The following is a 23,729-nucleotide window of genomic DNA, read 5'->3' as shown; positions in this document are numbered from 1 at the left end:
GGGGATGCATAATTAAGAACTGAGGATAGAATTAGAAAACAGATGACCTATCTCCATTTGTTCAATATCAGTGTCAGTTTTAGAATTGCATTCTTGCAAAAAAGAATTAAAAAAAAATAAATCAGAATTCTATCCCTTTATGAAGGTCTTATTGCCACTGTGTTTTGTTGACTGATTGTTTGGGTTTCTTTCTGTCTCAACAGAAATCTTGACAATCCATAAATGAGAGGAGGCTCAATAAAATTTATGTAACGGCAAAGTGAATATGAAGAAAAAGAATGATGGTTTCTGGAGTCCAGTCCCTTGAAAAGTTAAGTCTTGATAGTTCCTCTGTAGAAATGGCTGAAAACAATCTATTTCATTTGGATTAAGGAAGCTGAGTATTACTGCAGCAATTTAAGAAAAACCCTTTTAACTTCCTGGAAACTGAAAGATTTTTTTGAAGAAGTAATGGTCTCTGACATCACCGCGCTCAGCAAGTCTGCGAGTGGTTGGGTCGGGGTAACAGAGGAAGCCAACTCCTTCATAGATAAGCAGGCAGTGTAATGTATGTGCCCAGTTATTCTCCTTTTTGGTTCAAGTTTTGCTGCAAAATTATTTTACAGAGAGATAACAGAAATTTTGCTTTCCAGAGAGAGACACATGCTGCTTCGTAAGGATACGCCTGATTTCCAGAACTAACCATGTTTTTGTGGCTTAAACTCTTGGCATTTGGCGTCGCCTTTCTGTGCCAGGATGCTTCTGCCCAAGGTAGGTAGCAGTTAATATTTCCTTCTCTAATTTTGATCCCATAATGTCTCTGTATGATTAAAACAGATTCTAAGCTCTTTTAAATGGAGATAAAGCATCTTTATTCAGCAACTAGAATACAGTTGAATGCAATGGTGTCATAACCTGGATCAGGAAAGTTAATGTATGATGTACAAAGCTAAAATGTCTTCTGCGCAGTTGTGTGAGTTTAGTCAAAACAAAACAAAAAAAAAGCAACAAACATTCATAGTTGCATTTAAAACCACATAAATTGAAATCTTATGAGAACATTTATTATCTTTGTGTTTAGTCTCAAAAAGCATTTCTTTATGTGCTTAGAAGCTTTAAGAAACAATCTTCCCATCAATGTAAGTGCTCCCTGATCTGAGAATCTACCTTAAGTTTCTTGGTTTGATTTTTGCAGCAGTGTGGTTAAGAAAAAAAATGTGCAACATCGTAGGTTAGTTTCTACAGCTGAAAAATTACAATTATAATTAATTAGTTTTTCGAACTGCTTCTTAAAGAAATTTCTGAATGCTCTATAGATCTTGTCCCAGTGTAGATGAATTTGTCGCTGGTACTGTGAGTAGGAAGTACAGCAATTAATTTTGAGATGATACTATAAAGATCATAATTTTATGGCTCTGTTTAAGAACTTATTTTCTTGAAAATAACATGCAACATTTTATGTTGAAGTACCTTCCATCAGTTTTGGTATTTATTGTAATGTGGGATTACAGCAGACACTAAGTTGGTTGGTTTGTTTTTTATGAAGTAGCGTTGACCCTAAAAATGGCAGATAGCACATTTTCTGCAGTAGCAGATTATATGCAGCACAGGAGTATCTTCTCTCTTAGATTAAATGTGTATGTTTCTATCATAACTTCACTTTAGTAAGTCTCTGTTGCTGATGTGAACAAGAAAATGATCTGCTTTCGGTTGATAACTCCCTAAGAGCATTTAAAGTCTTGAGCATTAGCTTTCCCGTACTTCAAAATCTCTGAAAAGAGTCAGCACTGAATAAAATGTGGTTGGTAGCTGCTGTATATTATAAGAAAACAAGTGAATGCTGGATAGTAAAGGAAAAATCTTTTTCCTTTTTGGAATCTGCTGTCCTACTTTCCATTTTATACTAGTTTTCTAAGTCTTCCCACTTCTCTCTTTTTCCAGGAAGGGCTGGTAACTGCCTGCTCTTCCTGTCACCCCCACAGTCAGTGGATGTGTTAGCTAACAGAGAGGGCTGGAATACTCCAAAAGGGGTAACATTGCTTTATTTCATATAGCTATTTTCTCTGTCTGTGCACAGCAGTCTTGTTTGAGCCAGTCAACTCCTCTCTAGAGCATTTAAAGCAATTAACAGTCTGCTGCAGTGTCAAGTACTCAACCTCACAGACCTTGCTTTCACCATGTAGTTTGGCACGGGCTTATGTGAGAGCATGGAGCTCCTCTTTTTCTGTCTGGTGACACTTCTAATGATCCAGCTGCGTATTTTTCTATTTATCTTGCATTTTAGTGTTCAGGACTCCTTTATATAAACCGTGAGAAGAGTAGGAGCAGGTGGCTCAGTGAAGCTGATTCCCCTGTGAGGGTGGTGGCAGGACCACTGTGCGTGGTCATTACTGGGCAGATTTGTCTGCCTGATGGCTATGGGCTACTGCGCTGCCTGCTAGGGAGGACAAAATAACAGCAAAAAATCACTTACTCTCTGTACATAGATAAAAAAGAAAACAAAAAGTTGTGCTTGCAAGCATTTTGCTCCATTAGCTCATTAATGTGGGTTTCTCCCCCACCCTCCACAAATATATTAGCAACTTAGCAGCTTTTGGAAAGCTTCACTCGCTGCTAAGCCACTTCCTTTATTTCAGGAAGCTAAATAATTGCCTGATAGCTTTCAGTGCGACTTTTTTATTTTCCATGCAATAAGTACTGACTTTCAGTTGGCACACAGAAATCTGAGGCTGTGGAATCTCTGTGCAAAAGAGTTGTGGATATTTCCGCCTGCAGTTTTTGTGTTTTCCTTCTCCAGTCATCAGCTCCTGCATCACTCAGGCAATGGGTTCCTGTTTATCCCTCTGGAAAGAGTTTAGCAGACCTAATTTTTAAGTGGCAGAACTTGGTAATGACTTATTTTCTGTGTATGGTAAAGGATAAGGGGAGATTCTTGGGCAGGAGGATAGGCATTAAGGTAGAAGAAAGTGAAATCTGTTATCTTTAGAACGTTCCCTTTTCACATCTTCCAGCGTTCAAATGCTTAATTCAGAATGAAGAGTTGGTGTGTGTAGGGCTGGTACACAGGCCTGCTTGCTATTCCTGGTCTGTCTCAGACACAAACATTTCTAAGCTGTAAGCCGCTTGGTTTTCTTGCACTGATGTACTTAAGCAGGACATGTTTTTCTGAGCACTGCACCCCACCAGCGTGGTTATGTGGTTTCTGGACAAGAATTAGCTGCTCACTTGGAGCAAATGTGTAATTCTCTTCACCTGGTCCTACACAAACAGAATAAGCTGATGGCTGAGATGTTGGTGTGGGATTTTGATCGATAACTGCAGATAAGGCGAGATGTTGATAAAAAGCAGGTTTTTCTTACGTGGTATGGAAGAAACATTCTGTGTTAACTTACATCATTGTATTACCGTACTGAGAAGGTTTTGCCGGTAAAAGCCTGAAGCCAGAAAACTGCTGAGCAGAGGCTGAAGATCCAGCTCTCAGTGGCAGAGAACCATTTCCTATAGTTTTAATTTTTCTTAAGCTAATGTAAGTTTGGGTTCTGAAGAACAAATCAGCAATGATTATGCTAGAAAGCTCACACATATAATGGAAGAAATGAGGGGAGAAAATGGCGTGAAGTGACTTCTCAAAATGTGCCTTGTGTTAGGAATCAGGCTCTCTTTGTCTGACTCCAGTGTCTTTGAGTGTGTGCATGCTTGAAACAAAGAGGTAGTTTGCATGCTGAAGCTGTGACTGCATTGTATTAGTGCATGAAAGTCATCCTGTTTTCTTGAGCAACTGTGTTGTAGCAATGAAAGTACCATGCTGGGAGCAGGCAAAGGAGACCAGCATGCCACAAAAATGTTTTGTCCTCTTTATGCTCTTGATTTAGTTTTAAGAGTTGATAGGCATATGTCTGTCCTCCGAGGTAGGTAGAGTGAATTAACTCACACTCAACTCTGCTGTGTTAGTTGGTTTCTCACTTTGCTCATTTAACTTCCTCGTTTAGCACTAGTTCAAATGTCTGTGTTACCCTGCATTTTGCAGTAGACCTCCCCAGTCCTGCTCCTGTCTCTTCCCTTTGTCACCATGCCTGTTCCTCCCACGCTGCCAGCCACAGCATGTGGGACAGGCAGAGGACACATGCAATTTGGCAATAGAAAGAGGCACTACAGAAAGGTATCATATGCTGGGCAGCATTTGCTAGCATGTGTTCAGCTCCTTGGCTGGGACTTAATGCCTTCAAACCCCAGCAAGAACAGCTGTGTGTTCCAGGAATGAAAGGGGTTAGCATGGGATAGCATCAGACAGGATGCCTATGTGCTGCTCCAGGCAGAAGCACCCTTGGGCTGGCTTCTGGGATCAGGTTTGCCCACCCTGTCTGGGGATCACTGGCTGTCCCTGAGCTCTGCTGCCTTCTGCAGCATGTGTAGATGTCTGCTGTTGGCATTAATTCATCTTTAATGGCTTATGAATAAAAATCAGTTATTTTAAGCAGTCTTATGAACTACAGAACTTCAAGAATATTTTTGGGGCAATTGTCATAGCTCTTGAAAGCTAAGGTTGGGTCCTAAATTTCTTCTGTGCAAAGATGGGAATAAAAAGTCTTAAAGTGGCAAAATGAACATCCTGCTGTAAATATCAAGATTAAAGTTACTTAAACAATTTTGGAAGCTGTCCCCTGTCCACCCCCATTTATACTTTACTTTTCTGAGGCAGTTGTACTGCGTGTCCTGATATATTTCCAGGCTACCCATACACTTGTAAACAGATCATGTTCACTGGGGTTTCTGAAACTGTTAAAGTATTTTATCTATTTCCAGGTTTCCTTCTCTTTCAAGTAAAGCAGTTTGGGGCCCTCAGTGCCAGGATTTTAGAGACTAGCTGTGAGCACTTCAGTGCCAGCTTACATTATCCATAGTGTTGTATGGCTAACAGAATCCACTTTTTTCTGCTCTTTCATGCTTCTACTTTGCAGTAAGTACTTCCACAATAAGTTCTTCCACTTACTCCCTCTGTGACAGTACCTCTTCAGCTAGCCCACTAGCTTAGTTTTCTATTCTCTAGTTTCAAAGACTTCTTTTACGATCTGTCTGTCCTCCATTTGTGATCCCAGTGCCCTGGCGCAGAACTCTAGATGTATCTTTTGTTGTGCATGAATGATTTGTGTTTGTTGTCGCAAAAATGCGGACACTGTGGAGCAATATTTTTAATTGCCTTTTGAAATAGACTTCTTTTCCTGACCAAAAATAAATAAATAAATAAATAAAATAAAAAGAAAAGAAGCACGAAGCTTTACAAAGACACTGTATAATGCATAAGCAAATAGCTGGTTTTTTTATATGAAGTGTATTTGTCTTATACAACCTGATGTACTTTGTACCCAGGGAATTGTAGGGCAATGGGGAGTCTCAACTGAGATGAAAGTAAGGTTTATGGCTTGTAAGGCCTTTCCACAGGATCATGCGCATTGCCTGTGAAGGATTTAACATCTTATTAGCTCCTGAACTGTTTCTGTGTGCTTGTGAGTTAAGGCATATGGAGGTGGAGAAAAGGGTAAGACGGCAGAGAGTAGTTAAGCTTCTAGAATAAGATGCAAGAGACAGAAATCAGCTACAATCTAGGCTGTTAGAGAAACTCCTGGCATTGTCTTCACTTCTCCAGATCTCAGTTTCAACATCTGTTAAGCCGAAGCAGTAAGAGTATCGTGTTGCAATATACAGCATCTCAGTTCAACATCTCACGGATGTTGTCAAGGGGGAGCTGATGCTTTGTGCCAAGGCGTACTGTGCTTAATGTCAGCAAATCTGAAATTCACAAAAATGTGATCATGTCAACTGTAGTTTCCATTTTCAACAATTCTAGATGAAATAACGGAAGTCAGTGAGCACTTGTGAGACACAGGAACAGGGCCACCACTGTCTGCAGATGAGATGAGACTAACGTGCCAAATGGGCCACAGCTGCAAAAGACTTCGCATTGCAAAGCGTCCTCCACATCTTTGCAGTGTAGGTGTGCTAGGAGTTTTACTGGTAGCATTTATAAATATGTCAGCAGCTCTAGAGAAGTGCAGGCCAAGCTGAATCCATTTAAAATCACATGCTCACACAACAGAAGGAAAGACCACCAATACTGCTACTGCAGCATATCAGCTAGTCATAAGTTACTCCTCAGGAGTCTTGAGAGATGTGCAGAATCACATGCATGTGCACCTCAGAGAAATCTCTTGCTTTTAAGGAGGTTTGGATAGAGTATCCGGAGGATTTCTTTCTTACCGTTCTTGCTCTTTCTTGGAAGAATTTAAATGACAATAAAACCCATTTATTTTTTAAATGCATAAATTTTTTATATACGCTGTACTTGATGGCAGTGACATAATATTGTCTCTTCTAAGCTATATGTGCATTCCTCTATCCCCAGTACTGATCCCCACATGTGTGAATTTGCATGCCTACACAATATATCTTTGTAGGTAAGTGGAGAGAGAAATTTACAATACTTGAGGCTGTCCACTATGTAGATGAAGCAACTTAACATAGTTTGCAGTTTCATTAATGCTTCTCTTCTCAGCTGTGCTGGCTCAACAGAACTGAAAGGCATTTCTACATCCTCCACACCTGCAGTCTAGTGTTCTAGCCTGGAGACTGTGACTGGGGGAGCTCTGTGAAATAGCTGTAAGATTTACCTCCTGCTTGATCTAGTGGCTGGCAGCCCTGCTTGTGGCAGGGGAGCTGAAACTCAGTGATCCTTGAGGTCCCTTCCAACCCAAGCCATTCTATGATTCTGTGATTAGTGCATCTTAGCAGTGTTGCTGGTTTTGTTGTCCTGGATTGGTAGTTAGAGGACTTAGAAGTGAGCATTTCCTGAGAGCTACACTATGTGTTCACTGTTGCTCTGAGAAAATGCTACATATTATAACGGCTCAACCAAGTGTCCACTTGGGTCTGTATCTACTAACAGAATAGAATGACTAAGCACAGAACAAACAGCAGAAGAATAATACTGAATACAAGGGATGTGATTCAAGTAAATGAATGTGAGATGAATGTGAGGTGCTATTTATCCTTCATGCTGATCCATCAAAGTTTTGTAGTACTTAGAACACTCATGAAACTTAAATAAAATCCAGTAAACTTTGACCTCCTGAATTTGCTGCTTCATACTTTCCTGAAGGTTTACCTGTCTGTTCATGAAGATTTTGAAGTGATAAATTAGGTAAGTTTTGGTATGTTTTTAAGGTAGCATACTGTCTATGGAAACTCAACTATGGAAGCCTTTAAGTAAATGCAGGATGTGCTGGATTCATTGAAAGGCACTGCAAAGCTCAGGATATGATGTTCTCACAAACATTCCAAGTTTCGAAGGTTAGATTACCAAAAAGGGTAACAAATGAGCTGCATTTGTCTTTTCTACTGTGATTAAAGCTGAACGTAAGGGCCGCTTGTCATAAACTGTTAACAAGTTGTGAAGTGGAATACTAATAACCAAAAATCATAAAACCATAACACCACTAAATTAAGATGGAGGTTTTTTGCACCATTCAGAATAAACAGAGAAGTTTTTGGAGCAGTAGCTTAGTTTGTGTTTTAATGTCAGAAAGAGAGCCGTGTACAACGTGGAAATGATTCTGCTCCAGAGATGTCAACAAGTCTGTTGTCATTGCAGGAGTGTGCCTTAAATGGCAAGGGAAATAGCTTGCAAACCACAGCTTCTAAAAAGCACTCTCCACTGAACAGCAAAAGCAGCCTAGAGGCACTGCGCATGCCAGAGTGGCCATTTGCAGCTGCTGTCTCTGCAGTTGATGCTCTTGGTTTCTTTTCGCAAGTGAACTGCTGCTCACCCAAGTTTTTCCCCAGTGTTGCTGTCAGTGGAAAGTCTGTAAAGGCAAAACTCTGAAACTTTCAAAAGTCTTACCAGGTTTATTTTATCTTTGTGGTTTTCTCTGTGGTTTGCTGATTTTTCTTTGGTTTTATATTAAAATAAGAAAATAGATTCCACTTTTTTTTTTCCCCCAACCTACCTGAGATTGCTAAAATCTAAGTGCTGTTTTTCTCTTTGCTCTCCTGAGAATGCTGCTTAAGGAGACTCTCCTGCTTCCAACTGTCATTGCAAAACATGTGGGGTCAGTTTTTTCATAGGAGAAAATGATTAGATCTTCAGAGGATCTCCGCATATTGATCACTGTTGTGAAAAATTTGAGTGTGCAGCTGCATGTTAATCTTTTGAATTTTATGCTGCAACTGTGAATATTGGACACTTGGGAAGTTAGGATGGAGCTGCTCCTGTATGTGTGTAAGAGACGACCGTACTATCAGTGTTCACAGCAGTGTGATGAGCTCAGACATGTTCAAACATACCTAGGGGGTGAGGTGCTCTGTGTATAATCTCACTCCTCTGCCATTCAGTTCCTACAGCAGATACTCTATCTACATAAGGTGGGCTAACATGAATAGCATCTGCATATGAATACAGAATTACACAGTGCAAAGGATGGCATCCTATTTCATGGATATCATATGATGAACTCTGTAGGCAGGAGCTCAAGGAATTGCCTGTAGTGAATTCAAAGTTGACGTGGAACCATAGTACAGTATAAAAAATTACTGAAATATTTGTTGAAGTCTCTGGAGTTTGTTTTTTGGTTATTGGTGTGTTTCTTCTTAAATGCAAGTGTTTATGGAATTGCTTATTGCTCATTTGCGAAGTTGGAGTTGTTTGGGGCCATATAAACTTTCAGGTTTGAGATGGCTGCAAGTGTGAGTAATATGATTTGGTTATGAAATGCTTAGGATTTGGAATGGCTGTGTTTGCTCTAAAAGTAGCTGCTCATAGGGTGTGGCTGTAAATAGACTCCCAGGTGGAACTGATGTAATAGCTGTTTATTAATACTGTCTTGCTATAAGATCTGAGCTCTATCCGTTCTGTCATCTCCATAGCATTAAGCAACATAGGCAGCAGGAAATGGGTACATAACCTGCTTCTCTTTATAAGAAATCACTTAAAATCTTTATAATAGTCTTTGAAAATCTCTGTACTAATTGATAGAATAATAAATAGTTTAATCTGTGATTTATACCTGATCTACACATTATTATTAGATACAATCTTTGAAATACAATATTTTGTAGTTATAAGCAATTAATGTTCAGAAAGCAGTTCTGATCAGATATGAAGCCAAATGATGCGAGTGGTTTAAGAGAAGAGATTGGGTGCTGGGTCTGAGATGGCAGCAGGCAACAGGGCAGCTGAAAGGTGCAGGAGAGAGACGTGAGAAACTGATAGAAAGCCAGATCTAGGCAAGAACAGGTAAAAGATGGGAATGCAAATAGTCTGTTTAGCAATCCATGGTTCATGCACAGAGTTAGCAGAAGGTATCAGCACTTCATGCCTTGGGGTATTTCTGCATGTGCTCGAGCTGTCTGTGTTCACAGACTGACAGATCTCAGAGAGTGTCTCTCGGTTTTAGGAAGGGAAAAGAACTAATGCTTTGCACTGATAGTGCACATGGATGTTTCCCAACTCTTGAACAATACTGTTGCTTCCTAAACAACGTCTTCAGAAACAGCATGTGTGTGTAGGATTGCTTTATAGAGTAGTACTTATGTGTGCAATTATATCACATGTATCCACAACTTTCTGGGGAGTGATGCTGTGCTAATTGTGAAAGAAGAATCATAGAATGGCCTGGGTTGAAGAGGACCACAATGCTCATCCACTTTCACCCCCCCTGCTTATGTGCAGGGTCACCAACCACCAGACCAGGCCACCCAGAGCCACATCCAGCCTGGACATGAATGCTTCCAGGGTTGGGACATCCACAGCTTTTTTGGGCATGAAGAAAATTGAACTTTTTCATAGCTACTCTCTGGACTTGTGTAACATAACTAAAGAACTGGTGATGACATTGTGTTTTGGTTGTGCTGCTACTTTGCAGTGGTGTATTGCCAAGCTTGCCCCATTCCTGCGCCTCATGACCCAACACAACTCACTGGCAGCTGTCTTTCCTACTTACCTCTGAGGATTATGAATTATGACTGATGAAACTGACATATATTTTTAGCGCTACTGTTACTTTGGTATAGTTTTCTGTTATTGTTTATCAAAGTGAACACTGCATTTGTTGTTTATTTGAAAAAGGCTTTCAAGGGTTGTTTCCTGAGGTATTCCTGCTACCTGCAAAAAGGAGCAAAACTTTATAGCTTTCCATTTAGTGGAGCACAGAGCTGACGTGAAAATGGCAGGGGGATCCTGCTGAAAAATATGCCAATCAAGGTCTAGTATGTTTTCAGTTGTAGCCTTTGTTTTTATGTCTTTATTCAGCATCAAAACTTGCTAAGTTGAATGATGGTACAAAATTCAAGTGCCAAATATTGTACAGCAATGTCTTTTTTGAAGTATAAGAGGTATTAGAGGATAAAAAAGTAGGTAATTTTTTTCACTGTTTCAAGTATTTCAATATAAAGATACCCAGCAAATCTTGCGTTATTGCTATAATGCCAAACTAAGAATCAAGTGCTAAAAAGATTTTGATATCTCTTGCTCACATTAGAACCCTTGCAGTGCAGCACTTTTCTCAGTTTTCTTTGTATTGTTGTTGAAGCTGACAGAAGTTTTCATGATGGATAGTGTGGGCTTTCTGAAGATCACCTAGGCTCCTAATTGCATGATAAGTTTTGGAACTTTTTACTTCTGGAATGGCATACAGCGAATGTGCGGATGTATCATAACTTGTACTCATAATTTCAGTTTTGATATCAAAATAAACTACAGGTATTTTATGTTGTTTCTGCTTCCCCCCCCCCCCCCCCCCAAGGAAATACATGGAATTCTTTTCTGTGCAAGTGATGTTAAGTATTAATGGCATAATTGCTATGTCGTTAGTCTTAAAAGAATGAAAACCTACTGACCAACTTCCAGCATTTTAAGGCAAAGAGTTTTTTTTAATATCATGTTGTTCCTCACTCCTCTCCAAGGAAGCACTTGCAGGCTGTTGCTCTCTAATGACCTCATAGTTTCTGATGTCAGCCAAATCTGGCCCAGAGCTTGGCTTTTCTGGTGAGTTACCCAGTGCTGACTGATTTGCTTTGTGGTCACCTGCCTCCTGTCCCTGACTCCAGATGTTGACTGGGGCTATACAGTGGAAGAACATGAGAAGATTGTAATTCTGGATGAGGTAGAAGTTATACAAATAATGTCCTCTGTTCTCTCAGTGATTATAGCACATTCATTTTGAGGGACAAGCGCTAGCACTGATTCATCAAGTAGCATTTCTATCTGTCTGTGAGTATGGAAAATTACCTGACCTTTGATGGATGTTTTGATAAAAGCAGACACACAGACCTATGCTGACTTTCCAGGAAGTGTAGGCAGAATACTATCGTTCTTCCACTTCAAACATCTAGAGGCAATTCTTGAAGAGGAGGGGGAGGAATTCTTGCCTAAAGAAATTGCTGAGAAAGTTTTTCTTCTCTATGGAGTAAGCATATTGTGCAGAACCAATGCAGAGCGAGATAAAACACTATCTCGTTAGGAAAGTTATTTTTCCAATCAGAAAAGTATATCAATAATCATTAAGATCCACTACTGTAATGACTATTCAAAAGTTTCTTTTTAAGAGCCAGCTTAGGCCAGATGCTTTTAGAGTGAGGAATAATATGTGTCAGTAGCAGCCTAAATGCACAAAATCTGGTCCCTTGCACGAATCTAAACAGTAACAATTCCATATTTGCAAACTGTTAATGGCACGATGGTTCTTTATAATGTATAGTTTTATTTATTTATTTAGAAAAACAGTAACTCTTCCTGAATGCTGAAGGCTTTAGAATAGGTCCAGAGTGCTGACATCCAAAAGGCCACCTTGGAAGGTGGTGGTTGAGAAGAAATACCCTGGAACTTTTTTGGAGTAAGAAAAATTTACAAAACGAGGAGGGGAAGCAAAACCATGTGAAGAGCGATTTTTAAAACTTGGAACTTTTATGTTGCCTGTAAATGTCATTTAACACATTTAACACAGAGAGTAGTGGCTAACACTGATTTATGTGCAAAATAATCAGTTCATGAATCTTAGCAGCCATTCAGCCAAGTAGTACAAGCTCTGTGTATTGGCTCAGTCTGCTGCAGAAATCCTGGTTTAACCTTCTGCTTAAAGTACTTGTCACTCTAGACAAAGGTAACCACAAGAACTGGTCCTGAAAATTAGCAAAGGTTAGCGGGGAATGACGCTGTGGAAAATCCTTCTTCCCGAGAGGAGATTGCTGTCAGCTTCAGGGGAAAATTTCTGCCTGCTTTCATGCAGAGGCACCAAACTGGAGTACAAATGGACAGCTGGGTAAGATCAAAGACAAGTTGCAAATATTCTGCAGCCATAAGCCAAGTTAGAGAGAAATGCAAAGAGTTAGTTAAGATCAGGGAAATAATAATGCAAATAACACTGGCCATTTTGTAGCACTGGTCCACCTAATATACTTAATTTCATTGTCTGGATTTTTTTTGTGGTACTGCTGGAGGCAAATGCAAATAGGAATTAGATTGGTCAGGGCTATAATAGGTCTTAGCAAGGTGAATTTCTGTTAAGGGTGATTTCTACTCTCCTTGTAAAAGAAATTCAAATCCAAAACGAAAACAGTTCAACCATGCTGGTGAAGAACACTCCTGAGGTATGCCTTGGGTCAGAGTGATACATCTCTTTGAGCCCTGTCTGCATGTCAGTCTGAGCACACATAATAGCGTTTTCACTGGGGGTGAAAATGTTACGATGTGCACATGGTTGCAGTGGTGGTGCAGCACAGAGGCAGATGAGAAGTCTCACCGCAGGAAGCGTGATCGTTAGGGAAATGATCTGTCACAGAATTCATTGTAATGCCGTGTTTCAGAACAAAAAGGGCTTCAAAGCCTTTAGCTCAAAAACAAACTCAAAACCAAACCCCTATGACTTCTTCCCATACTGAGACAGGAGATTTCACTCATAATGAAGAATGCTGGGAATGACTGACAGCGCCTGATGCTGAGTATTTGAAGTATTGGATGTTGGTTTCTTGTTTGTAGGTTCCATCTAGAAGCTTCACAGTGCAGTTGCTGGAGAAAATGCTGGTTTGACTGCAAATAGTTTCTAGCTTGGTTTCTCTGCTCATTGTAGTTATGACACAATGCTTTCTATGTAACTGCTTTCTGAATTTCAGTTCTTTGATGATTCTCTGCCTAAAAATAGTTATATTTAATATGATTTAAAAGTCCAGTGTTTACAGTCTTACTAGCGTATGCTTTTAGTATTGCCTTCGATACATTTGTTAACATAATGATGGAATTGGTGAGCATCAGCTGAACTCAGGTCTTCTTTACATGTGAAGTCTTGCTATGAGGAAAATAGAGCAAGTCAAGAAAGTTTCCTTAGAATTTCTAAACTGGGACAGGAGTTTTCTGCACAGCACAGAAGAACTGTCTGAACACTGTGCTGCACACACCCTCTGTATCTTGGGGGATTTTGAGGGTTCTCTGGAGATACGAGAATTGTTCATAATCTGCAAAATCCATTTCCTGCTGCTTTCTTGGCTCTCAAGGCCAGAGGCGTTCCAAGGACACAGCCAGGTCTGTTGCAGTAGCTCTGTGCTGTCAACAGACTATTGACTTATCAGAATGAACTTTCTGCATGTTTTTATATAAATACCCTTATTTTCAATGGTACTTATGGTCTACCTATCAGAGAAAATTCATAAAAATCTATCCGTTTATTTTGCTGTTCTCTAGCATACGTAAGTCTGTTAAGCAAGCAGAAATAACTGTTTTATTTTCTAAACTTAAAGCATTTTTCTTTTAGGAGTGGGAAAAGGAAAAGCCCTTTGGAAGCAGGAGGAGGAAAATAATTTTTCTTTATTTCCCATTTGCAAGCAATGTTCAGCCACTTCTTGGGAAGCAGGGCTTCAATACACATGGTGGTTGCACTTCCATAATCACTCACTGTCCCCCCTTTCTTCTTGTTCCCCAGAATTTATTTTTTAACATGACATCCTGCATGTTAAATGATACAAGGTATCTTATGATCACTTTTAGGTCAGCCTTCCTGGCTATGTTCTTTCCCTGCCTCTTTCTCCCCCTGTGTAATACATCTTCTGAGGTAAGGGGGGTTGGGAATGAGCCTGGCTGCTGTGCCAGCTCTGCTCAGCAGCAGCCAAGATGCTGGTTTGACAACACTGTTCTAAGTACAGGTGCTGCTGTGGGGAAAGTTAACTCCATCCCAGCCTTTTTACCCAGAAAATGTATGCAAAGGGAGTTTGGTAAGACCACATAATGAGAGTAATGAAAAATTAGCTAATTTCATTTAGTTGGTATCTTCAAGAGCATCTTTTAACTTGGGTCTGGAAATGAAATAGTGATATTAAAAAGCTTTCATGTAATATTCAAGTTCCAATCTCTTCCTCAAACAGCAGTCTTACTGATAAAAGTGCTTTTTCAAAAGTCCCAAGGAACAATACAGTGGGGAAAAGGTCACCAGCTACCTAGTATAGATAGCAGATAATGGCTTATTTGTCTGTGTTGTCGTAGTTTGTACTGACTGAAATATGATTAGAAGAAGGACAATATATTATATTTATTTTAGAAGTAATCTCGAACTGGTATATCTACTCTTGACTTGTGAACTTTCTCAAAAGCAGATCTGCAAGGGTGTTCTTGGACAAAGCCACAAACGGGAATAGATATCCTAGGCAATAGTGCACTATAAATGGTACACCAGCCCTGAAACCTGTTTATCTGAAAGCCTTTGACTGGAAGAATCATCTTTTGGTAATGACCAATTGCATTGCTAGCTACCTGGGTGAAGAAAGTGGAATATTTAACTGTTACTCTGTAGGCTGTTGCGTAGTTGGAAAAAAAGAAATCATATTGAATATACTTTATTGTTTATTAGTAGGTTGTAAGCATTTTCTTAAATTATTTCCTAATCTCTAGTTATCACGGCCTACTCTGTACTTGAATGGCTCTTGGTAAGGAGCTGCAGCTCCTTGTCTGTGCTGGCAGTAACGTGGAGGAGGTTGTCACGATTAGGTTAGCCAACATACCAATTTGGAGAAGCCAAGCAGTACTGAGAGAAAGAAGTACATCATAGAATCACAAGGTTGGAAAGGACCTACAAGGTCATCTAGTCCAACCATCCTCCCTCTACCATACCTACAGAAAACCACTAAACCAGATCTCCTAGCTCCCTATCCAGACACTCAGTTTGCACTGGGCAAATCAAATAGTCCTAGTCGAGGAGAGTCTCTGGATTTTCTGCGTAGAGTGTAATGTTCATGGAAATGAAACCAGAAATAGTTATTTATTAGATGATAACTGTCTCATACTGTGGTGTTTTATGAGGCTTGTGTTGTTGTAGACATTGCTGATGTAGTACTCTGTAGCTAAAGAGGTTTGCTGAAGATGAGAAGTGAGTCATTAGGACAATTACTCTTTCTGGTAATTTTGTTTTGCAGAATCCTGTGTTTTCAAATGATGTAGACTGAAGCATTAATATTTTTATATATTGCTACTATTCAGCTTACCTCAGTGAGGAAGTTTACTCATTTGTGGGTTGTCAGGCAGCCTTGCTATGGGAACGGGAAAGCACTAGCATAAAATGCAAGCTGAAAGCTAGTTTGCTAAGTACAGACCAGCATGCTGCAAAAGAGAGATAAAATTAAGGCACCCACATCCTGTGATACCGTAAGGTTCTTGCAGGCAGCCATTTACCAGGAAATGAAAAGAAGTCCATTAGTTCCAGATGCTGCTGAAACACCATGGTGCTTAAGTTATGCTTGATTTGCTGCATGTAGTGGAAAGCAAGTCCTGTGAGCTAGCTCTTTTGGTGCAACTTGGACTTTTCCTGCTGGTGTCAGAGGAAGAGATTCCCAGTCAACCATTTGAGGATGGCAGCTTGTTTTCTTGTGACCTTTGGAGAAAGCTTTCTTAGAAGTGCAAATGTTGTTCTCATTCTTTAGGATCCACATTCCTTCAGGGATAGCCTTCTGCCCCAGGCATCAACCAAAATGAAGAGACAGCTTTTAACTCAACTTTATTTCGTACCTTCTGTGTTACACTGAGCCTTCCCTGGTCAGCGGAGCTGAATGCTGAATTAAGCCCATCTGTATTTGTTGCTGAGGTGTTACTAGGAATGTGTCCCATGCTTATGCTGCAGACGTAGCAGTCCTCATTCAGAACCTCATCTGAATTTAAACTGCAGCCTTAATTCCTACTGAAGTAAATTATGAGTTTCTGTATGGAAATGAATATTTACCAGAAATATTGTCCTTTTTTTTCCCCACTTTGTTCATATAATCAAATTTGTGAGGCAAGTATATTCAGTGCTTTATAGATGCTCAGTAATCTCTGATACATTCCAAATTTCTGGTACATTCCCTTACTGAAATAGGAAAAAAACAGTTAGTTTACCAGCTTATATGGTGGTAAATTCATCACTGTTTCAGCCAGAGGCTGGAAAAGTATAGACTGTCAAAGAGCAAAATCTTACCCACGTTTGCACATACTGTGTCTTTCTGTGTCAGCTTTTCCACCTGTCCTCACAGGAGACATTACACACGCTCCTTCCAAAGTGCTCCATCTGTGTATGTGAGTACACAAATCGCTACTCACTTCACTGCTCACGTAGCTTTTTTGACCTCCCACTTCCAAGTGGGAGTTGTACTTCTGAGATGCGTAGTGCCACTACATACATCTTTCTTATTATTAGACATGAGAAATATTTAGAGGTCTGCTAATTTTCCTGGCTTGTACACTTCTGTGTCTATAGCGAGAGTTCAAATTAGCTGGAGCATGAGATTGGATGTTCTCTTGTCTTTGGCCTGAGGGATCTCTCTGAGTCCCTATACATTGAAAGGTCCATAAAATTCTTTTCCTTAATCAGTTCTTTTCCTAAGAAAGAAATGTAGACTGTGTTCCTGTTTCCCCGAATTATTTAAAACAGTGCTAAAATGAGTCCCATTCAGATCCTGAGGAATGTGAGCTTTGGATTTCACAGGTTCTTCCTTCAATTTGGGTGCCATGATCCCTGCGAGCCCAGTAGATTCCCATTCTGAGCCCATATTTTCATCTGAAATTTTCAGCTCGCACTCTCTTTTAGAAAAGAATTGTCATCAGAGAATTGACAGGGAAGTAAGATGAACTATTTCCTCCTTCTTGTTCCTATGATTCCCAGACAGATAACTTGTTTCAAAGTGAGGTTTGCATATCATGGTTATTGTAATGAAAACAGCAAATAGAGAATAAGAAAAAAAGACAGATTTAGAATGCTGGCCTGGCTGGACACCAAAATTGATGATCTGAACTTTCAAAAGCAACCAACCAAATAAGCCAGAAAAGAAGGGAAGAAGAATGGAGAAGCTCCTCTCGCTCAAACCTTTTACTGGCTCCAGGAGTTGTTGCACGTGCCCAGCGCTGCTCTGTAAGCTGTTCACCTCCATGGCCTCTGGTGTGATATGAGACACAGGTCTCTTCTTCTGAGCCTTGGCTCTCTTTTTGCTCTGCCTCTCTCTGAAGAGGCAGAGCACAAGTTTTGCAGTACAGTTTTTGAGGAAGTGTGAAGATTTGTACAGATGTACACGGCATTCTGAGGAGCTTGAGTTCCAAGTGTTTCAGTCTTTGTGGAGTTACAACTTGCTATTTCTGCCATCAAACAGGTGTGGGCATAATTGTTTTTCATGGCTCTGCCAGGTCCCTTGACTGCAAGCTTTGTGGTTCTTAGTAACTTCTAATAACTATATGCCATCTTAGTAGGATAGTGTCATAATCTCTGCTTTGCAGATGATGTTACAGAGGTGGAAGTTATGTCTGGTCACTCATGTAAGATGTGGAACTGAAGCATCAGCTTGATCTCTGGGTAGGACTTGGTCACAGTCCCAACTTTCTGTATGGTATCTGAATCCAAGATGGATTTCAGTCTACCCATCAAATACAAGAAGTTTGGCTAATTTCTGCTAATTTCTTAGCTGACAGTTTTTCTAAAGGATAACGATATGCTTTACTGACTAATTACCTTTTTTCAGTAACAGTGGTAGAATCTGGTTCTTGAACAATATTTCCTAATAACACTGTATGTACTTTACTGCTTTAAATTGTAACCCAGCAAGCAAACAGTTGAGTTAGCTATTGATTGGTGAATTCCATTTATCATAATATTTTATGAATAACAAAAATGCTGTTCAGTTGTGTATTTGATAAATGGTGTTCATTTGGCTTTGCTGGTCATTTATGGCCTAAATATCTGGAGGGGAAAAAAAAAAAGAGGTTGGTGATCGAGTGAAATCTCTGTCTCTTGAAATGATGTTTGCTGGCTGCAGGTGCTGCCCAGGGCAGTGAGGGAGCTATCTCTAGCAGGCACTTGGTATGGGAATGGCTTTCCAATGAGCCAGCTGAACATTTCCCCGCTTTGTACTCTATCATTTTACAAAACAGAAGCTGGGCATCTGTCAGTCAGTGCTGGTTAGCATCTTTCTTGATGCTGCAAGAAATCTGGATCATGGAAAGTGTCTGAAGGTAGTCTGGAGCATTGCTGCTTGGTGATGTATCATTGGGGTTTTGGCTCTTGGGACAGAGAGACTGCTGAGGGTCCTGTTAATCTTGGAGCAAGAAAGTAAATGCTAGGTCACTGGAATTTCATTACTATTATTATTATTATTATTATTATTATTTTGTGATGGGCTTTAGTAGAACCCCTTTATTCTGATTCATAAATCTGTGCTCTAGTTAAGGATCCTTCAGAGGTTGAGGCTGTGCAGGCAGAGGAGTGCTGTGCATGGAGCAGTGGCTTCTGCGCTGCTCTGCTGTGCAATAGGACTGCTGGATTTAGGTAGTGTGGGGCTTTTCAGGTGTGTGGTTCATCATTTGAGGATCCTCAATTGTAGCACAGACATTTATTTATTTATTTATTTATTTATTTATTTATTTATTGAAGCAAGTATGAACACCTATCTCAACTTTTGTGTATTGCTTTGCTTTTCCCTTTTAAAACAAGAAATGTTCCTGTTCTCCAACTTGTCTAAATGAAACCTTTCCTGGCATACCCTCTTATACAGAATCCATAGAATATAGCATTCAGGAGTTACTTTTGTGCTAGATGAATGTTGATATTTCTGCTTTATAAGTAAAAGCTAAGTAGGAGGAAGCAACCTTACCTTGAAAGTTAAGTCTTCCATCTAAAGCTCTAATGACTGAGTGCAATACACATTTAATGTTAAAAAAGGGAATATAAAAGGAAACATTACTGTGTCTTTCCACAGCATGCATGTTTTCTTTCCATTTTTGATTGTTCTTCGATCCTATTTTGTAGGAGAGTTATGTATTTGCAATGCTGGTAATGTCAGCTGGAGAAAGTTCAGAGCACCTGAAAATCAACTAGTTCTATAAGCTGTACTCAGCACCCCCAGGCCTGTTAGCTGCATTATATTTGAGTCTTTAACACAGCAACCAATAGGAAGAAGTATTAGTACATGGAGGAAAGATCATAAACAGCTCTCATTTCTTGAAAGAAATGTTGATTTGTTTTTTTAAAGTTGCTGGCTGCATCTTTTTGAAACTCACTTGCTGAAACAACATTCCCAATAGGTGCAGAGCTGTTGATCCAGGGATTTCGTATTAACATTCCAAGCAGGTGATTTATGATTTCAGCTGACTTTAGATTATCACTGACCAAAATGCTGCAATTCATATTACGTTAAATTGCTTATGGTTTCACATCTGAGCTGATTAGGAACAGTTTATAAGAAGTAATTCGCAGTCTGAGAGAGATATGCAATACGAGATAACACTTCTATCTTGAAGCAGCACAGAAGGTGGATACAGAAGTTAGACATTTAAATGAGCCACGGTCCAATGAGATGGTTCAGGATGAAGAAGTTTGCCCTTACCTCACACTCTCACCGATAGTCAGTTCTCAGCTGCAGCTTCTGTCTCTGCTCAAACCTCTTGGGAGCTGATCTGCCTTTAACTGTGCTCAGTAGCTCCCCAGAACCAACAGACTAATAGAAGTTGCAGCTGAAAGAAAAACAAAAGACATAGGAATTGAAGGTGCCACAGGTGCGCATCCTTTCTTTCTTCTGCTTGCCATAAGCAGCATTATGCACTCAGCAGTTCCACAACCAGACTGTCTGTATCATTAAGCCATCAGTTCGGACCAAATGGTTATTTTTCTGCTCACAGTGAATTTGGAAAAAGAATATCAAGGAAGGGACAGCAGAACTGGAGGAGTTAGAACTGGTTAGGTGCTGGCCCTTGACAGAAGGTCGTGGCTCTTGGCTCTGGACGTGTTCAAACACTGAAAATATACAAAAGAGAAAAACAAACGCTAGCACATCTTTTCTTTTGGGCATATCGCAAAATTGCCAAGTAAATATCACAGCCAGTCTTAACATCCCTCATGAATCGGTGTTTCGTAATGACTGTGGATGGTGGCCAGCGCTTCACAGTTAACTGTTACAGCAATATTTGATATTTCTTCCTCTTGGAGACAATTCACATCGTCACAAATTCTCCCAGCAAAGCAGCCTCGGCAGTCTGATGTTAATGATACAACTAAATGTACGACTAAAAATAATTATAAAATGCAAATTTGGTGAAAAGGAGTTTAATAGGGAAATTTCATGACTGTGCTAGAGAAGTTGTGGTTTAGCACTGAGATAGGTCTGATTGCTTGAGCATGTGGGTGCTATGGTAACACAGTTTCACCATTTGGAAGTGCTTAAGCTCGAAACCACAGTATGCTGCACCCTCTTCCTTTTGAGCAGGGTTCTGTAGAAGAAAAACAGAAGTAAACAGCATGAGAGAAACCACAGAGCAGCAAAGGCATCGTTAGCTGCAGTCGAACAAGTGGGTTACTGTAGCTGGAGTATTCCTATGAAGACCAAGGAGGGCATTTAAAATGCAGTGTGACTGATAGAAATGCCTTTCTTCTGCCTGATAAATGCGCCATCTTCCCAGATATTTATTAGTTTGTAAGAACTGTGCAACTGGCAACGTGCATTTGAATTAATGCCTTTGGGTTATGTTTGACTCCACATTTATGGTTTCGTCAAACTCCAGATACTGTCTGTAACAGATGTTTCCATAAAATTGATATTTCTAGAGGGAAATTTGTTTACCTCTGCATTTTATTTTATTTTATTTTATTTTATTTTATTTTATTTTATTTTATTTTCTCTAGGAAAAGTAAATTAGAATCAGAAATTTCTGTTTCTGATTAAAAAAGAAAAAAAGATTTCAGATCAGTTAGATGAGCTGAGGGGAAAAATATATTCCAGCACTCTTCTTATGCTTTTCTTATTACTTCCTTAAGACAAGTTCTGTACGATAGTAGAATTTATACTTGGTATTCACTTGGTGGATGCCAATAAACTCTGATGTTTGTAATTCCCCATTTCCTGAGCCTACAACATTGTGTTCCTTCTTGTATCTGCCAGCCATAAATTCTTCTTAATTCCACCCCCTGCCCTTGTATTGATTTCTGGTCAATTTGAATTCATTGCCTTCTGCTTAGCGTTTCTGATTGGCTCTGGAACTGTAAAGGACAGAGGCAGCTCCCATCCTGGAAGATGGAGAGCAAGGAGAAGGTCATGGCTGTTGGCAAGCAAGAATGAGCATTAATTTTAAAGGTCAATTTTCATTAAAAATACAGCACTGCATCCTATTATACTTAGCTGGTGTGCAGACCCATGCTTACTCCTGGGACAAGGTTTGCAGAAGAACCGTGCCTTCTGCAGTGGAATCCAGGTCTGAGCAATGGTTCCCCTGTCCTGGGAAGGACAAAAGCCTTTGGTTCCCCAGAGCTGTATGTGTGGCAGGAAAGAGCTGTCAGAATCACACTCCTAAACTGTGGTTGCAGTATTGTAAAGAACCGCAATGGGGACAATTAATGGATTTGTATAGAAGGGAACAGTTTGAGAAACTCACTCCAAACCTGTTTACTTTAATTATCATTTTGGAGAGTCAGAACAAATGCTTACATCCCTATACCAAAAGGATATGATTGGCAATCTATGATCAACACACTTAAGAATTTTTTCTTAGATTAAAATATATAGTTCTGAATTTTTATCCCAAAGTTCCAGATGAAAATAAACATCGTATTTCCTGTGGGAATAGAAATTCTAATTCTTAATTGCTTTTAATTCTCAGGTTCTCTTAACTTTGTAGCATTGCTAGGACTGCTGAAGTATTTGTATCTTTTAGGGCTATGGATTATTTTGAAGTGTTTTTGTGTCTCCACACACAACAAACACAACCTTTAACATTTGTTTAGGACCCTCTGAATTGTCCCAGACTCCTGAGAAGTTTCTGCTTGTTAAATCTGATTCATTTTTATCTTCTCTTTAACTGAAAGCACACAGAATTTCATATACTGGTTTGTGTGTGTGTGTGTGTGTGTGTGAACTGTCTGCATCTTTATTTTAGTTAATTTTCAAAAAGCAACAAGTTTCTGGGAAATAGGAACAGCTTTAATTTTCTTCCTCAAGACACAATGATAAAGACTGAAGTGCAGTTCTGCACTCTTGACTGTGGAAGCACTTTGGCACACGTGATTCTGCTTTTAAAATGTGCGGGGTCCTCTGTGGTATGGAAATACTCAGACGTTTAAGTGTTTGCAAACCCACTCATAGGTTTGCCCAGGTTTATTTATAAAGTAGCAATGGATCTCTTTATTTTGTGTTTGTGGCCAAAAGAAGCAGTAATATCTCTGGCCCTGATGCTCATTTAATTTAATGTCCCCTTAGCCAGCTCTGGCAGCAGAAGGGAGCCTTAAAGTAGGTGTGAATTACATCCTATCCCACTTGAAGTTTAAAAATAAATCAAAGGGCGGCTGGCAGCATTTGCTAAGGCTCCTTGCCTTACTCACCCTTCACCTCCCACTAGGAACTGTTCTTTTTTTTTATTTGCAATTTAGGATTGGCTTGCAGTGGAGCTGACTAATGTCTGCGCTCTTTGCTAGAGGACCCCCTCAAAGGGCTTTACTCTATCTGAGCAAGACCACATCCTGTTACTTTCAGTGCAGGCGGGAAGAACCCTGCCCCTGCTGAAACTCTGAAAAGGGGGAAGACCTATTCTGCACCTATGCTAGCTGCTTTGTCTGAAGCCCTGCCAGGTTTGGGGTGTGGGGTCTGTCCGAAATGTCAAAGGGTGGAGAGCACCTTGGAGAGGTAACAGCTGTGCAGAATCACTGAGCTCTTCTGGCAGAGGAGCCTGGATGCAGGCAGGAGGCTGAGAGGATTACTTCCTCTGTGCCTCTCCAGCTCGAGCAGAGATGCAGAGTGCAGCTGGATGCACAGAGCCAATAGGTATGGCACCACCCTAGATTAAAAATCCAAATGCACTGTCAGCAGAAGGGGATCCTCCTTTCCTCATTTCTCTGAGCCGTGAGCACCAGAGGACCTGTGTACAACCTGCCTGCAGGCACAACCCTGCCCACAGCACCAGTGCCCTGGCCTTGGGTACCTCCAGGGATAGGGCGTCCACATTGTTTCTGTGCAGCTTGTGCCAGGCCCTCACCACCCTCTGAGTAAAGAATTTCTTCTTAACATCTAACCCAAATTTTGCCTCTTTTAGTTTAAAGCCATTCCTCCTTGTCCTGCTGCTATTTCCCCTGTAAGAGATCGGTCTCCTTCCTGCTTCTAAGCTCCCTTCAAGTACTGGAAGGTTGCAGTGAGGTCTCCCCAGAGCCTTCTCTCCTCCAAGCAAAGTAAGCCCAGCTCCTTCAGCCTTCCTTCGCAGGAGATGCACTTCAGTTAATGTCTTTTTG

The 23,729-nt window shown here is 40.2% G+C and overlaps 1 protein-coding gene across 5 annotated transcripts in view; it reads left to right on the top strand.

Moving 5' to 3' along the window:
• The first annotated feature begins 481 nt into the window (after nucleotides 1–481).
• PTPRC (protein tyrosine phosphatase receptor type C) overlaps nucleotides 482–23,729 on the top strand; it is a 52,401-nt gene continuing 29,153 nt past the window's right edge. For all 5 annotated transcript variants that reach the window (XM_072343174.1, XM_072343173.1, XM_072343172.1 and 2 more), the window contains exons 1-2: nucleotides 482–547; nucleotides 633–750. In XM_072343174.1, the coding sequence (XP_072199275.1) occupies nucleotides 684–750 (67 nt within the window). In that variant the 5' untranslated portion in view covers nucleotides 482–547; nucleotides 633–683. The remainder of the gene's footprint in view (nucleotides 548–632; nucleotides 751–23,729) is intronic.

This window comes from Excalfactoria chinensis, chromosome 8, assembly GCF_039878825.1.
Source record: "Excalfactoria chinensis isolate bCotChi1 chromosome 8, bCotChi1.hap2, whole genome shotgun sequence".
NCBI classification, from domain to species: domain Eukaryota; kingdom Metazoa; phylum Chordata; class Aves; order Galliformes; family Phasianidae; genus Excalfactoria; species Excalfactoria chinensis.
The sequence above is the reverse complement of the archived record's forward strand: the minus strand, read 5'-3'. Positions and strand labels throughout refer to the sequence as shown.